Raw genomic sequence first — 17496 nt, 5'->3', positions numbered from 1 at the left:
TCTTTGATTTTCATCAGTAAGTGCTCATTGTCCTGCTTACTTTTAGCAAGCAAGGTTTTTCCATCTGCATATATCAGGTTATTAATGAGCCTTCCTGCAATCCTGCTTCTTCTTCATATAGTCCAGTGTCTCTGATTAATTGCTCAGCATATAGATTGATTAGATATGATAAAAGGATACAACCCTTTCCTGATTTGAAACCATAGAACAGTCCCTTTTAATAATCTAAGGAAATAAGTAATGTACAGGTTCCACAAAAGTACAATTAAGTGTTCTAGAATTCCCATTCTTGTCAGTGATTTAATTGGCACTTTATAATATGATTGAGTTGTAAAGATTAGCATTGACTTATCTATGATTGCCTTTATGATAAAATTGTGTAGAAACTATTTGAAAGGGTGTTAGTTTAAGCAAAGAGTGAGCTTGAGAGGAATCTGGGGAACAGTGGGGATAAACCACTTTCCTTTGAATAAATATGACATATAGTGACCCCATTTGTGTTCCAGTTGAACTCTGCTTGATAGGCTTTTTAATGGCAGATTATTTTGGGAAGTAGATTGCCTGGTCTTTCTTTCAGGGTACCTCTGGATCAATATGACCTTCAATCTTTTGATTAACTGTATGTATGTGTTAAACATTTACCCATTCAGGGTGTATACGGGTTAAACATATGCACCATCCCCAAATGATTTAAAGCTTCGGAACCCTGTATAGGGTCACTGTGAATCATAATTGACTTTAACAGTGGATATTGTTTTTTCTCTTGATATTCAGGAGGTAGTTTTTGTATTTGACTCAGAAAATATAGTTGCTGTGCCTGGAAATAGTTTCTAAAATAGGAAGTAAGTTAAAGAACACAAATAACTATAAGGAATCACGTTCAATGAATAAGAAATTGCTGTGGTGAATATTTAATTATTTTTACTTAAGATTTATATTTAAATTGCATTTTATGTTATTGTTTTCTTTCTGATACAGTTTTCAACTTGACCAACAATGTGGATTTGGACAACACCAAAAAGAAAATGGAGCAATACCAAAAGGAAAACAAAGATGTGATTCAGAAAAATAAGCTGAAGCTGGTTGGTGCTAAATATTTAAATTCTTTAAAATGCCATGTTCTTTAAAAACCAGTAACATTTCCAAAGAGTTTAGTTAACATTTCAATCAGAAACACTGCTATGTGTATACAAGCATATAAATAGGTTTATGCTACTGTGGCAAAAACAACTTTGCATTAGTGGTAGGCTGTGCTATTTTAGGGATGTGGATCCTTAAGGTAAGAGCCTTAGTGGCATAGGGGTTATGCCTTTGATTGATATCCCAAAGTCAGCAGTTTAAACCATTCGCTCTGTAGTAGAAAGAAGGACTTTCTACTCCTATGAAGAGTTATAGTCTCAGAATTCACAGGGGCAGTTCTACCCTGTCCTGTAGGGTCACTATGAGTTGACATTGATGCAATGGCAGTGAGTTTTTTAATCCTTAAGGTAGGTTGTTAATGCTAGTTTTGCCTGTTTGTATAATTCTCTGGTCAGAGTGCATTTGGAGAATAGTCATAAAATAATGGAGGTTCACTTTTATACTTGGACATTCTTTTCTATCTCAATCAAAAATGGGAAAAACTTAGGCATTCATGAAGGTCTCAAGTGGGAGATAAACACCTTATTGATTAGAAATTAACACAAGTTTACAATGAACATTTTAATGCACATTTAACATTTTAATTAACAAATAATGCACATACTGTATAATGCATTGTCTGTCAGCTTGTCATACTGCGGTGACTTATGTGCTGCTGTGACGCTGGAAGCTATGTCACTGGTATTTCAAATGCCAGTGGGGTCACTCAAAGTAGCAGGTTACAGTGGAAATTCCAGGCTGCAAAGAAGGACTTGGCTTGGAAGAAAGAGCTGCTTAAAACGTATGCATAACTTTAAAATATTGTCAGATCCTGGAAGCCTAATTGATAGAAGCAGAGCATTGTCGGAGATAGTGTCAGAGGATGGGCCCCTGGGGTCCGAGGGCCCTGCAAGTGTGACTGAGGCGGAGCTGATTTCTAGAAGTAGAGTTGACCATGGTGACATGAGTCAGGTGAGTCCTCTGGGAGGGGAGCCTTCGGGATCGTCATTTGCTGATGGGGCACGACTCCAGGTAAGGAGAAACAGCTGAAAAAATCTGCTAACGATTGGAACTTAGAATGTGCAAAATATGAATCTTCCAGGAAAACTGGAAGTTGTGAAAAATGAAAAGAACTGCATAAAGATCGATATCCTAGGCAATAGTGTGCTGAAATGCACTGGTATTGGCCATTTTGAATCAGAAAATCATATAATTTACTATGCTAGGAATGAAATAATTAAGTGGAGTGGTATGGCATTCGTTGTCAAAAGAGGACATTGAAGAATCAATCATGAAGTACAATGCTGTCTGTGATGTGATTATATCTATCTGCTTTCAAGGAAATCCAATCAATGCAACTATTTAAATTTATGCACCAACTACAAGAGGTAGGGATGAAGAAATTGAAGAATTCTACCAATGACTTCAGTCTGAAATTGATCAAGTACGCATCAAGATGCATTGATAATTACTGGCTCTTGGAATGCAAAACTTAGAAACAAAGAGGAAAGAACAGTATTTGGAAAATATGGATTTGGTGATAGAAACAAAGCTGGAACTCTCCAGCTTTGTTTCTATCACCAAATCCATCTTTGGATGATGGAATTTTGCAAAACCAACAACTTGTTTGTAGCAAGTACCTTTTTCGACAACACAAAAAGTGACTATATGCACATTGATGGACTTCCCCAGATGGAATACACAGAAATCAAATTGATTAAATCTGTGGGAAGACACAGTGGAGAAGCTCAGTATCAGCAGCTAAAACGAGACCAAGGGCCACTGTGGAGGCATTAGTTGCTTATATGTAAGTTCAGGATAAAGCTGAAGAAAATGAAAAGCCCACAAGAGCTTATCCCACATGAATTTTGAGAACATCTCAAGAACAGATTTGATGCATTGAACACTAATGACCTGATGAATTGTGGGAGGACATGAAGAACATCATTCATGAAGAAAGCAAAAGGTCATTAAAAAGGCAGTAAAGAAAGAAAAGATCAAAGTGGATGTCAGAAGAGACTCTGAAACTTACTCTTAATCGTAGACTAGCTAAGGCAAGTGAAAGAAATGATAATGTCAAAGAGCTGGTTAGAAAATTTCAAAGGGCAGCTCTAGAAGACACACCCAAATATTATAATGAAATATGCAAAGACTTAGGATTAGAAAACCAAAAGGAAAGAAAATGCTTACCATATCTGAAACCTGAAGCACTCAAGAAAAAGTTAAGTCTTGAATTTCAATATTGAAAGATTCTCTGGGCAAAAAATATTGAATGATGCCGGTTGCATCAAAAGAAGATGGAAAGAATACAGAGTCACTAAGCCAAAAAGAACTAAAGTGATATCTTGGTTGTGGAACTCAATTCATTCCAGATTCGTGTTTGAAAATTAAAAAGTTTGAGAAGAAATAACAGAAAATTGGATATTTGGCTCTAAGGCCCCAAATTTACACTTATAAATTTACTTTTAGCATTCTCGCATATCAATGCCTTGGATACACTTTTGCCATAGAGTTGTTTCTGATTTATCCAAATTAACAGTAACGTTTCAACCTCTTCCATGGTCTGGGTTCTTTGTTTCGTGGCTAACTATTTCACACCTTTCACTACATTAGCTGCTTTAAACCCTTCCCACTCCCTACCCCCCCAAAAAGAAGTTGACAGTGTTGACTTGGCCATGTTGTATTCAGCTGCCAAATCAGGTGACTTGATTCAAATTTCACAACTCTTATCATGATTCTCATTACTTTCTTTTTACCTTTACCGCTGGTATCACTAATTTTCTTTGGAGCAATGGTTATGATATTTTATGCAAATAAAGTGCAAAAGGCACGATGACGAATGTTGTAACTCACTAACATAAACACTGTATGTTCTCTGAGTGAGAGAGTGGTGCTTAGACGAACGAACGTGTCACCCCTTTGGGTCTGTAGCGAGCTGCAACCTGTGATTCATTGTAGGCCCAAGCAGGTTTTCTCAAGTTGAATTTTTGGTTTGACTATCTTTTTTTGTTGTTGTTGTTAACATTTTATTAGGGGCTCATACAACTGTTATCCCAATCCATACACACATCAATTGTGTAAAGCGCATTTGGTTTGACTATCTAGCAAAGTTATGAACACCAAGATTTTTTCTGAACTTTTCTATTCCAGTAGTGGACAGTTTGAGCTTGGAACCATTCTACATCATAGGTACACTGTAGTCAACATTCCACCATTTCAGGGAGTAGCATATGAGCAATAACCAATAGTGCTGAAAGAAGAAGTTCAGGCTGCGCTGAAAGCATTAGTTAAAGTGAGAGCGAGGGTCTAGACCCCATACTGGTACACCAAGCCCTGAGGATGACATCCATTTACGGAGATGCTAAGGCACAGAGAGTACTGTAGGGCTGACAATAGCTTGAGACATGTTTCCTAGCTGGAGCATACTGCAACAGAGGACAATACTGGGGACACCAACAGAGAGTGAATCCAATCTGAAAACCCCCACAGTAGGAAAAATCAAGAAGGGAACATAACAGATCAGCAATGGGAGCAAAGCCAAGCTCCAAAAAGACCCCCAAATTGATTTCAGGCTGGGAGAGGGAGTTCCTAGAAACTCCCCCCTTTTCTTTTCCTTCCCTCCCACCCGCAGGACTGGTAGGGAGATAGTCATAAAGGTCATCAGACAGACCTGAAATTATGAATTCTTTTTTGTTTCATTTTGCTATTTAATACACCCCCAGCCCCTTTTATTCAATCTTTTGATTTCTTTTTGTTTGGTTTCTGTTATTGTTTTGCTTTCTGTATTAGTCTGGGTACATTAGGGAAACAAATCCACAGAAACTCTTATGTATAAGAGAGAGTTTTATATAAAGGGTAAGTGCACATCAAGAAAACATCACAACCCAGTGCTGCCCAAGCCCACAAGTCCAACATTAACCCATATGTCCGACACCAATCCACAGAGTCCTCCTCCATCTCACAGAACACACACAATGAACTGTAGGAGGAAAGCTGAGTCAGTGAATGTGTAACCATCTAAGCGCTGGCAGGGGTCTCCACATGGGTGCTCCAGCACCCAGGACTGCATCGGGGTAGGTCCATGTGGCGTCTCCTCGGGGATATCTTTCAGGAAGTGAGCCTTGCCAGCTGAAGCAGGGAACTGGCTAAGGCAGCTACACCCTGGTCAGAGCATCACAAAGCAAGAGACCCGAGAACTCAAAAGGTGAGGCTCACCGAGCATTTATCCCTCTGCCCTTCAATTAACCCCACATGTTTATCGACCAGGTTGGCACAATAAACTTTTAACTAACTCACTTACCTCACCTCCCATAAGATAGGCATGGGAAGCAAGCCCGATGAGAAAGCAATGGGACCCATGGTTCCGGAGGGTCTTTGGGGGGTGCAGGAGGCTGTGGAAAGGAGTGGTCAGCAAGCAATGCCATATACAGGGAAACAACTGGGGAATTAAAAAAGACAATGAGGAGGATGTAGAGATCCCTGTGGTGGTGGAGCAACAGTAATCTAGCTGAGAGGAATTACTAAGAGGCAGAAGAAGGGCAGGTGTGATGGTGGGGCATGAGGAAGTTAAAAGGAAAGATCTAGGAAGCAAAGCTATGGATAGAGGTATAAACATAGGTGTGCATCCATGTAAATATATTCATAAAAATAGAGGTATTGGCCTATGTACATATATTTATATAACAATACATAGAGGAAGTGGATGGAGTTTGGGCCTCTGCTCAAGCCTTCCTTCAACACAAGAACACTTTGTTCTAACAAGCTGACATTCTGTAATGCTCCTCCTCCTGACATGATTGCTGAAGACAAAATGGGTACATAAGCAAATGTAATGAAGAAAGCTGCTGGTGCCTGGCTATCAAAAGATATAGCATATAAGGTTTGAAGATAAACAAGTGGCCATCTAGCAGAGAAGCAACAAACCCATATGGAAATATCACATCAGCCTGTGTGATCATAAGGTGTCGATCTAATTAGGTAGTAGGCACCAGGAGACCCAAAACAAAATAAAAAAAATTGTTGAGGATGATGGGTGTTTGGAGCAGAAACCCCAAATCCATCTGTAGACTGTGGGACATGCCTTCATAGAAAGATCACAAAGAAGGGATTAGTCAACCAGGGCACAGTATAGCACCAATGAAACACACAATATTTCTCTGGTTCTTTGAGGCTTTCTCACCCCCCACTATCATGACCACAGTCCTGCCTTTCAGTTCTGGCTAGACTGGAGCATGTACACTGGTACAGATAAGAGCTCATGACACATGTAATCCAGGTCAGATAAACCCCTCAGGAACAGAAATGGGAGTAGCGATACCAGGAGGGGAGGAGGAAGGTGGTAGATAGAGGGGAAGAAGGGAAACCAATTGCAATGATAGACACGTAGCACCCACCCACCCAGGGTGATGAACAAAAACGTGGGTGAAGGGAGACAGCGGCCGGTGTAAGATATGAAAATAAGTATAATTTATAATTTTCAAGGGGTCATGAGAGTGGGAGGGAGAGGGAGGGAAAAAAGGAGCTGATACCAAGGGCTCAGATAGAAAGTAAATGTTTAGGAACTAATGATGGCAACATATGCACAAATATACTTGATACAATTAATGTCTGGAAAATGTTATAAGACCTGTAAGAGCCCCAAATAAAATGATTGAAAAAACAAAGCTCCAGGAATTGATAGAAAAGCAATCAAAATGCCTGACCAAGCAGATGAAGTGTTGAAGCACTCTGCCAGGAGATTTGGGAGACAGTTACTTGACCAACTGCTTAGAAGAGATGGGTCTGTGCACCTATCCAATGAATATCCAATGACCCTGCCGAATACTCAAATTAAAGAATAATATAACATATCATATGCAAGTAAAATTTTGCTGAAGATCATCCAGCAACTGTTGAAGCAGTTCATTGACCAGGGAGCTGGCTTGCAGAATTTTGGGCTGGATTCAGAAGAGGGAGTGGAATAAGGGATATGATTGTTGATATCAAATGAATCTTGGCTGAAAGCAGAGAATACCAGAAAGATGTTTACTTGTTTTTGATTGACTATGCCAAGGCATTCGACTATGTGGGTCATAACACACTGGTTAACCTTGAGAAGAATGGGAATTCTGGAACACTTCATTGTGCTCATGAGGAACTTGTACCTGGATCGAAGCAGTTATGCTAACAGAACCAGAGAATATGGCATGATTTAAAATCAGAAAAGGTATGTGACAGGTTGTATGCTCTCACCAAGAGAAGTTGGATTATATGAAAAAGAACGTGGCATCAGGATTGAGGAAGGCTTATTAAAACAGCCATATGCAGATGACAAACCCTTGCTTTCTGAAAATAAGGAGGACTTGAAGCACTTGCTGATGATTAACAATTGCAGCCTTCATTATGGATTACAACTAATGTAGAATAAGCCAGAATCCTCAAAATTGACCCATGATAAACAGAGAAATGATAGAACTTGTCAAAGATTTTGTCTTGCTTGATTCCACAATCAATCCTCACAGAAGCAGCAGCCAAAACAATGCATCGCATTAGGTAAATCTGTTCACAAGGCCTTTTGAAAGTGTTGAAGATCAAAGGCATTACTTTGCGGACTAAGGCACCCCTCCAAGCATGCGAGGAACATACTTACAGACTAAACTTAACTCTGGCTTTTTTATTAGTGACTGTTTTTTTTGTTTGTTTGTTTTACTGAATTAGTAACAGTGCCATGTATAATTTTGGTTTGTGTTAATTGATCTTGTGTTAAAATTTATTTGGATATATTTAAGGATTTAAATTCAGGATTAAACTAAATTCTGGAAAATGAAAAGGAGTGTATGTATACAGAGATCTGATTTTTCTATTATATAGAATTAAATGATCATTTCTTTAGTGTAACTTGGGAGAAAGATGCAGTTTTCTATTTCTGTAAAGAGTTAGAATCTCGGAAACCTACAGAGCAGTTCACTTTGTCTTGTAGAGTTGCTATGAGTTGACTTTGACTCAATGGCAGTGATTTTTTTTAGTATAAACTGTTTAGTTTTTGATGCAAACAGAAGTTAAGCACTTTATCATGAATTTGTAGTCATCTGTAATGATATTTGGGTCCCGTAGTTAGTATTTTCTTCTGTGTTTAGGAGGTGCTTCTTCCCGTCACAGTTTCATTTAGTCACACTTTCCCACCATACAACGATTGAGAAATTGGCATTGCGTTCTCATTCTATTCAGAACCAGCCAGGTTTCCTTAAAATGCTACCTCATTTCTGATAGTATCAGTATGCATAAATATTACTCCCCTTGGTATATTTTACTCTCCTCTTTTCTGAGTACATGAGAAGATGCATGAAAACTAGAAATGCCCAGGAAACTTGTTGCTTTAAGCCTAGTGAATTACTTAATACTGGAAATTAGTTTCTTTAATGTGAGTGCTTAATACATCTGTATTTCTAAGCTGAAAAATAAGACTGAGAGTTGCAAGGAAAGAACAATCTAATTCTGGACTAGTTGTCTAGTTGTTGATTGAGAAGGTAGAATTGACATCAACATCAATCAGAGTGAGCAATGATAAATTAGTAAAGCATTCTAATCTTCTAATAGTCTTAGAGAAGATTATCTTATGTTTTACTTTTAGTTTCTGGGGTTTTATGAGCCAGAGTTGAAATTACTGGATAGAAGGTTTAATAATTCAACCTCTAAAATAATGAAAGTAGCAAACAGTTATAAACATCTGAGAGGTGTAGATTATACTTAGATGAACAAGTGTCCTGACCCTCCAGAGATAGGGTAATTTCTATGCAAGATCAAAAGTACATGGAAAGAGCTATGGGAGCAGATGAGGTAGATCTAATCCAGTCTGGGAAGATGAGGAAAGGCATTTCAGGTCGTTAATGCCTGAGTGAAGCCTTGAAGAAAAAGTAGAATTTAGACAGGTGAAAAATGATGTGATTGAGATGGAGGTGCAAGCTGCCACAAGGACATTACAGGCCGAGGAAACATCATGATGACATGAGGAATTCTGGGAGTTATAAGTAGTTCTATGTGCCAAAATATAAAGACGTAGAGCTCAAGTTGGAGAAAGAAAAAGGACACAAAAGGTCATAGAAGTCCTTATGTATTGTGAAAAGTAATTTGGACTTATATAGATAAGTTGTTTTGGGGTTAGTATTTGAAACCCACCTAATGATTCAGTGGGAGAAAGAACTGGAGATCTGTTCCCATTAGAAAGGTTCTCCCTTGTCACATGGAGTCATTATGTTTTACAAATTGCTGGGAAGAATCTGATAACCACAACAAGCCGGAAGTCAGGGAGAAAGGTGGGAGGTTATTGCATTTGTTTAGGTAAGTTTAGAGTTCAGTTAAGAAAAGATGCATTAAAGAATTATTTCGAGTTTTTGGACTTCCAGGAAGATGGCACCTGAGTAACACATACCAGAGGGACTCTGCAGAAATCAGCCTAGGAGGGTTACTAAGAGGGAAATTCCACACTGCTGGGTCGCAGGAGGAACATCATAAAGATAAGTAGGCACAGATCCACTAGGTTTTGAGGGGTTGGGGCTTTTGGCATGCCACATTGGAGGCTGGCTAGGGTTTGACCTTAGGCCTGCCACTCTCTGGGCTGGAGCCAGGAGCCAGGCATTTGGAGCCAGCGCAGGGTTTTATCTCAACACAGCCACAGTTTGCCACAGCCTCAGGGCAGGGATTAAACCCTTGCAGCCAGGGATCTGGGCTCAGCTATATTTTTATTTTTGTTTCCCTCTCTTTTTTTTATCCCCCCCCCACTGTCTCAGAGGGCTTAGTTTTTTTTGTTTTAGTTTTTTCCTCTTTGCCTCTTCCATTTTCTCTCACACCTCACTGCCGACCTTCAGACCATGCCTCTTAGCCTAAGGCATTTACGCCTGCACTCCACCCAGCTGGGAGAGCTACACGCTTAGCCCGAGGCTGGGGAAAGCCAGCCTGCCCTTCACCAGGGGATATCCGCCTAACTTCTTCCATGGAATTCCTGTTGATGCTGCTGGGCTATCAAAAGATATAGTGTCTGGGGTCTTAAAGGCCACTTGTTTACCCCAGACATGAAATTTTATCTTCTCTTGCTACAGTCCTTATAGTGGGTGGTACCAGCATCCACTATCTTCAGGCCTTATCTGGTCAGTCTTCATTTTCTGTTGATGGTCTCCATTTTTCAAACCTGTTTCCTCCTGTAATTCTTCGATTACGACTTATTTAGGAACCTTGTCATTTCTTTTCTGCATTGTTGAAATATTCTCCTAACTGGCCTTCTTGTTCAGTCTTGAGCCTGGCTTGGTCTGCATACCTTCCTCCATCTTTCCAAACCGACCCTATAAATTCCTTTAATGTCTCTCTAGTTGCCTTGATATAGAGCTTCCATGCTCAGCCTTCTGCTGGTCTCCCCATCTTTTTCTAGAGCACTTTCTTATCCCCTGTACTTCATGACATGGCTATATGAAGCATAACGTCTTGTTTCATGTCTTTTGGCCTTAATTCTGTGTGCTTACGTGGCTGTTCCAATGTCCAATGGATTCAAATAACTATTTCGTGAAGTCTTAGCTGAACCTCAGTGTGAAACCTTTTATGAGTTTACCTGTTTTTCATCATCCCAAGAAGAATTTGCTACTCTATCAACTGTGGCTCCACTTTCTTGTGTATGCTTACCTGTGCAACACTTGCCATAGTTATTTATGCTTGTGATGAGATCATCTTTTTCTACTCTAGGGTTTTTAATCAAGTAGTTCACTTTTCCAGGCCTTACCTCTTAGCTCTTAACTTGATACATTTATTTGTGCAGAAACCTTTCTAGATCATGGTTAAATTCCCTTCTCCACGGGGGGCCTGAGATAGAATAGTGACCTAGTAATAGAGGAGGAGATGTTTGTAAAAAAATTTCTAATAGGTCTTCGTAACTGATTTAATTGAAGGAGAATAGAGGCGGAAGGAGTAAGCAAGTTTCTGGTTGGCTTACTTGAGAGGTTGGGGTGCACTAAACAAGTAAGGACCAAGAGGATGATCAGCTTTGTGAGACCAGATGGTAAACTTTGAACAGACTGAGTTTAAAGTTTAACTGAAACATCTTTTCAGTATGGACATTTGTTTTTGGACATTTGTTAAGTATGTGAATTTGAAAAAAAAATTGTTAGTCTTTAAATATTTCATATTTAAAAACGGACTTTTCTCTGAAAGCCCTGGTAATGCAAATTATGTTACCCTACTATCTCACTGTCACCAAGTTGACCATTCAGGACAGAGTAGATTTGTTCATTAAGGGTTTCCGAGATTGGAGATCTCTATGGGAACAGACAGCTTCATCTTTCTCCCATGGAGCAGCTAGTGGATTTAGACAATCGACTTTTTGGTTAGCAACTCAACACCCATCCAGGACTCCTTTATGTTAGTAATTTTCAAACTTGTCTTTGCCACATTCCATATTTGCTTTGAGGTGCTGTATATTTTTAGTGGTTTGCTGAATATTTTAAAAAGAAGTTACTGTAATATTTTTTATGACAGTGACGTCTTTAAGACAAAGCCATTCAGATTTTTCTGTGTTTCTTGGTCAAAAAACTTACAGAGAAAAGAATAAGTATTAATGTTACATTTAAATAAAAGAGTTGGGATAATTTTCCGAGCCAGCTGAACTTCATAACAAGGAAACCAATCAGTCTGTTTCTTTTCTGTCGATATTCTGTCAATATTCAGGTTTGAATATCGCTATTTGTAAAGAAGACTTAAAATTAATATTCTTACATTAGAAAATAGAACTTCAGCTTTTTAGAATTTAGCTTAAATGGTTGCTACTGGGGACGCTAGCATTGTAAACACTTAGTCTGGAAAGAAGCTTGGCTGAAAATGGTAACTTCATTATCTAATATGTTCTGAAAATTGTTTCTATTAAATCAGTCTACTACAAGTGTTTCAATCAAGCGTTCTGTGTGGAGATTGTTCCTGTGGCCCCCTTCGTTAAAATGAAAGATTTGAAATAGTCTGTAATAATGATAAATTCCTAAGTCTATTACTAAGCATAGTTCCCACACAGTTATGCAGATGGACCTTGTGTATCTTTTAGGTGTTTGGTTCGTGCTAGGTATCGGTCTTTATTCACCTGAAATAAAATGAAATCTAGTTCCTTTAAAGTGAAATTGTTGTACTATTAAGCAATGAATGCTTAGGGTGTCATAAGCTTTCAAAAGAGAATTTGATCTTGGTTACTAAATTTAACCATGCTACATATAAATATTTTTGCTTTAGACTCGGGAACAGGAAGAATTGGAAGAAGCTTTAGAAGTGGAGCGACAGGAAAATGAACAAAGGAGACTGTTTATACAAAAAGAAGAACACTTGCAGCAGATGCTAAAAAGGAAGAATAAGCAGGCGTTTTTAGATGAACTGGTGTGTATGAATGCTAATTAAAATAAAGACCAATATTGCTCATCTTCTGGATTTGTTTCTACAGCTTCAAAATGAACATCTAAATGGTTTTCCTATAATGCTTGTATTCTGGTTCAAGTTGACGTCTGGTGTTAATTTTAATTAACTATTGCTGAGAAAGGAGCTATCCTCCCTTCCCTCAACCAACAATTGTTCTTTTATTTATTATGATAACAATTCTTTGGGTTAGAAATTAGAGTGGGTTATGATGTGGGTGATTCTTCTTCACGTGTCATCAGCTTGATGGAGGTACTTGGTGGTTTTGTGCTGGTGGCTTCCTGACCTGGAAGGTCTAGGAAGGTGTCATTCACATGTCAGTCATCTGGGGATGACTGGATGATGGCTCAGTTGCTGGCTGTTCTCATACACTCAGGAAACCTCTCCATGTGGTTTCTGTCGCAGAGTAATTGGGCTTTTTCTGTGGTGATTCAGAGCTGCAAGAAAGAGGAGTCCAAGAGGAAGGAAGCAGAAGCTGTTACTTTTTTCAGAAGACATGGGTCTAGAAATTGGCACAGCATCGCTTTCACCATTTTCTGTTGGTGAAAAAGGCTGTTCAGTTTCTAGGGGGAAGGTATGAGGCTCCTGTGAAGCTTCACAAAGTTGTTTGTGGAAAATGGACTGAAATATAATGAATTTTTCCAAGAATGTTTTGAAGACCCCTTGTAGATCTCTCTTCCGATGGGGGAAACATTGTTGTTTGTAGTGATCTTTAATCCATACCAGGAGCCCTGGTGGTTATTTGGTGGACTGTGTTGCACCTAGTTGGCAGTTCAAAACCACCATCAGCTCCACAGGAGAGCGACTGGGCTTTTTACTCCCGTGAACAGTTAGACAGTCTTGGAAACCCACAGGTGGTCACTATGAGTCAGCATTGACTCGATGGTAGTGAATTTGGTTTGGTTGAGGTTCAGCCACGTAGGATTTCTTGGCAAAATGCTAATTTTTCAGAATTTGGCATAGTACAAGCACATTTGATATTCAGCCTCCAACCTAAAGTAAGTTTGTTACTATTGAGATGATTGTCACTCTGGAGACCCTAATAAGCTGCAGAGTAGAAGTACCCTATAGGGTTTTGTTAGCTGCAATCTTAATAGAAGCAAATTACCAGACTTTGTCTTCCAAGATGCTGGGTGGGTTGAAGCTGCGAACTCTAGATAGTTGAGTACAAGCTATTTGTGTCACCGAGGGGACTTTTAAGTGAGTTTGTTATTGTTTGGTGTCATCAAGTCAGTTTTGACTCTCAGTGACCCTGCATACAAGAAGCAGCAGGGCCCGGTCCTATGCTATCCTCACGGTCATTGCTGTTTGCGTTCTTGGTTACGGTCACTGTGTCACTCCATCTCACTGACCCTAGACTTTACCAATCATGAGTTTCTTTCCAGGGACTGGACCCTTCTGATAATATGCCTCTATCATGTGAGATGAAGGTTTGCCATCCTCCCTTCTAAGGAGCATTCTGGCTGTACTTTTCTAAACACAGTTGTTGTTTTTTATTCTGATAGTCCATGATATATTTAATATTGTTAACCAACATCATAATTCAAAGGGATCAATTCTTCTTTGGTCTTTATTCATTGTCCAGTTTTCACATGCATTTGAGGCAACTGAAAATGCCATGGCTTGAGTCAGATACAGCTGGGCTTTAAATGTGGCATCTTTGCTTCTTAACCCCTTAAAGAGATCTTTTGCAAAAGATTTTCCCACTGCAATACATTGTTTGATTTATTGACTACTGCTTTTATGAGCATCCAAAACAGATGAAATCCCTGACAATCCAATCATTTTCATTTATTTTGATGTTGCTTATTGGTCCAATTGTGAGGATTTTGTTTTCTTTATGTTGAGGTGTAATTCACACCGAAGGCTGTAGTCTTTGATTGTCATCAGTAGGTGTTCACAAAAGACCTCTTCAGTTTCAGCAGGCAAGGTTCTATCATCTGTCCGCATGCTGCAGGATGTCTTCCATCCATCCTGTTGCCATGTTGTTCGGATTGTCCAGTTTCTTGGATTATTTGCTTAGCATACAGATTGATCAAGTATGGAGAGAGGATACACCTAATACATGCAAACCTTTGCAGATAAACCATTCAGGACTCCCAGGTTCTGTTTGAACAGTACTACTTGATATTGATTCTATATGAGTACAATTAAGTGCTGTGGAATTCCCATTTCTTTGTGATGTTATCCATAGTTTGTTATGACCCACGTAGTTCAATGCCTTTGCATAGCCCATAAAATATGGGTTACATCCTTGTATTTTCTGGTTTCAGCCAAAATCCATTTGATATCAGCAGTGCTATTCCTCAGTCCACATCCTCTTCTGATTTGGGTTTGCTGGTAGTTCAGTGGATGTATTGCTGCAACTGTTTTTGAAGTCTCTTCAGCAACATTTTACTTGCATATGATGTTAATGAATTCTGTTTACTATTTTATCTATTCTGTTGGATCATTTTTCTGGACTGTGTGTAAATAAGGATCTCTTTATTTGGTTGGTCATATAGTTGTCTTCAAAGTGTTTTTGTATAGACAGGTGAGCCTTGTTAGTGCTGCATCAGTTTGGTGAAACACTTCACTGGTATCATGTCAAATCTTGGAGCCTTGTTTTTCAGTAATATCTTCAGTGTAACTTGGACTACTTTTAATACCTTGGGTTCATCACACATTCTTGCTTGAAATGATTGAGTGTTGATCAGTTCTTTGTGGTGCAGTGATTCTGTACATTTCTTCCATCATCTTTTGATGCTTCTAGCATTTTGCCCATAGAATATCAATTTTACAACTCGAGTTCTTCTGTTTTTTCAACTTGAGAAAAAGCGTTTTTCCCTTTTGCTTTTCTAACTCCAGGTCTTTACATATTCCATTAAAACACTTTGCTTTGTCTTTTCTAGCTGTTCTTTGAAATCTTCACAGAAATTATGAAAATGATTTAATTGCAATTTTGTATTACTCATATGCATACTTATTTCTATCCTGCCAACTGCCACAAAGGATTTGAAGTGATTTTCTTTAAGATACAGCATTATATGTGACCTCATAGAACAATGTTAAATGAGGCTCTGATGTGTTTTTCTTCTATTTCTGCCTTTTAAAATTTTTTTGGTACTATTGGAAGAGAGCATCATTAGTACTTACATAAGCCAATGTACTGTCTAATAGATTGTTTGATAGTTTACAATTTTCTAAGCTTACCGACTAAAACACATTCCCCCCTTGAATATTTTGCATTGATTAATATAGATATTTTAATATCTAGCTTATTTTTAAGTATTTTGGCTCCATGTTGAAGTTTATAATCACTCTGATAGTTCGTGAAAACTAAATATTTTTGCATATAGTTTTAACGAAGTATTGCAGCAATTAACTCTCCAAGTAGTCAACATTGTTAGATAATAGCAGTAATGATAACTAGATCTGACACTATGTGAGGAAGCTTCAAAACCTTCATGGAAAAAAATATAATTAAAAGATAATGGAATTTTTCCAGGATTTTTCCAAGCTCTTTTTTTGTATTATTTGATGCTTCTAACGCTGTGTGATTTTTATGAAATCATAACTAGAAAATTGTCCTCTCTGGGTTAGTTATTTTGCATTCTCTTCATTCTGGCTGTATAATTTATTCCCAGGAGGTATTCCCTCAGTGTTAACACACTCAGCTTCCCTGCCTAGTTGATCTGCTGGTATTTTATGATGAGGGGAATATGTGTGTGTGTGTGATTTTGCCCCCCAAACATTGAGTCAGATAACAAGGAATAAAAAGAGAAAGGATTATTACTTAAGTTTAAAGTAGTTGAGAAAGTAAAGGAAAAAGAAAAGTAAGGACATTAATAAGGTTTATGTAGAAAAAGATTTCATAGAAGTCTATGCTCTATGAGTGGAATGTGAATTTTCAGTCTGAAATGGGGTCAGAAGCATATAAAACAGAATAATGGTGTTTTTCTTAGCGACTTTCATGAGCTTTTTCTTGAAACTATTAAGTTGCAAGTATGGCTTTAACAGTTGAAATGACATATGTGTCTGTTTTACAATTTTGTAGACAAGTTTGGTGAGGAAAAAAATTCTTAAAAAATTACTTAGTTAACATTAATGTTAATAGTTAGGTATTTGATTGAAAGACTTCTCATTTTCTTAAATTAATTCTTTGCTCTATATAATTAATTGAATTAAATTCTAAATACATACTATTGATATGAGTTGAAAATTTGCTTAAAAATCATTTTATTGGTGGCTCATACAACTCTTATCACAATCCATACATACATCAATTATGTAAAGCACATTCTCAAAACAGTTGCTTTCCACTTATGCCCTTGGCATCAGCACCTCATATTTTTCCCCTTCGAAAATTTGCTTTTAACATTCCAATTCTACCCATAATGAAGGATTTTTAGACTTTGTTTTGAGGCCTGCTCGTTTGCATAGCAATTATGCTTGCTTATCTTTTTAGTCCTCAGAAGTATTAAGTTTTGCTGCCTCATTGAGCTGCTGTAGGCATGAAGCTCCCCTTTAATTCAGTGAGGCATGAAGCAAGATGTGAAACTGCCAGTGTTGTACATTGTGTATAATCTGGAGTTAATATTGGTTTTTGTGAGGCCCTGCCAACCCCGATACTTCCTGTTTTCTTCACCTGCAAGTCATTACTGCGCATACTTCCTTCACTGTTTAGATCTTGTAACATGGCGGTTAAGTAATCCATAGTAATTTACTGTATTCATTAGTACAATTAATTACAACAGATTGGTTTAGAATGCCCCTGCAGTTTGTATTTCTCATTTCCATTTTAAAATTTATCTCTAAAAAACTTAATTACTTTAATTTCGAATCTTTATTAAAATTTCTTTGTTATAAATGTTAACATCATTTTAGACTTTATCAGCTAATTGAAATAATAAATTATAAGGTACAATGTGGATAAATTGCCTTTCTTTTCCCTTGTTTATTCATAAGTTGGATTTTATTAAAACA

At 38.1% G+C, this 17496-nt stretch overlaps 1 protein-coding gene across 2 annotated transcripts in view; it reads left to right on the top strand.

The window, feature by feature from the left end:
* Nucleotides 1-17496, top strand: part of MNAT1 (MNAT1 component of CDK activating kinase) — a 203010-nt gene that overhangs the window by 84218 nt on the left and 101296 nt on the right. For both annotated transcript variants that reach the window (XM_004698633.2, XM_045287823.1), the window contains exons 4-5: nt 979-1082; nt 12355-12495. In XM_004698633.2, coding sequence (XP_004698690.1) covers nt 979-1082; nt 12355-12495 — 245 coding nt within the window. The remainder of the gene's footprint in view (nt 1-978; nt 1083-12354; nt 12496-17496) is intronic.

Source organism: Echinops telfairi, unplaced genomic scaffold (assembly GCF_000313985.2).
Source record: "Echinops telfairi isolate 266 unplaced genomic scaffold, ASM31398v2 ScPeMD7_18;HRSCAF=68, whole genome shotgun sequence".
In the NCBI taxonomy this organism is placed as follows: Eukaryota; Metazoa; Chordata; class Mammalia; order Afrosoricida; family Tenrecidae; genus Echinops; species Echinops telfairi.
This window is presented reverse-complemented; position numbering and strand designations above follow the sequence as displayed.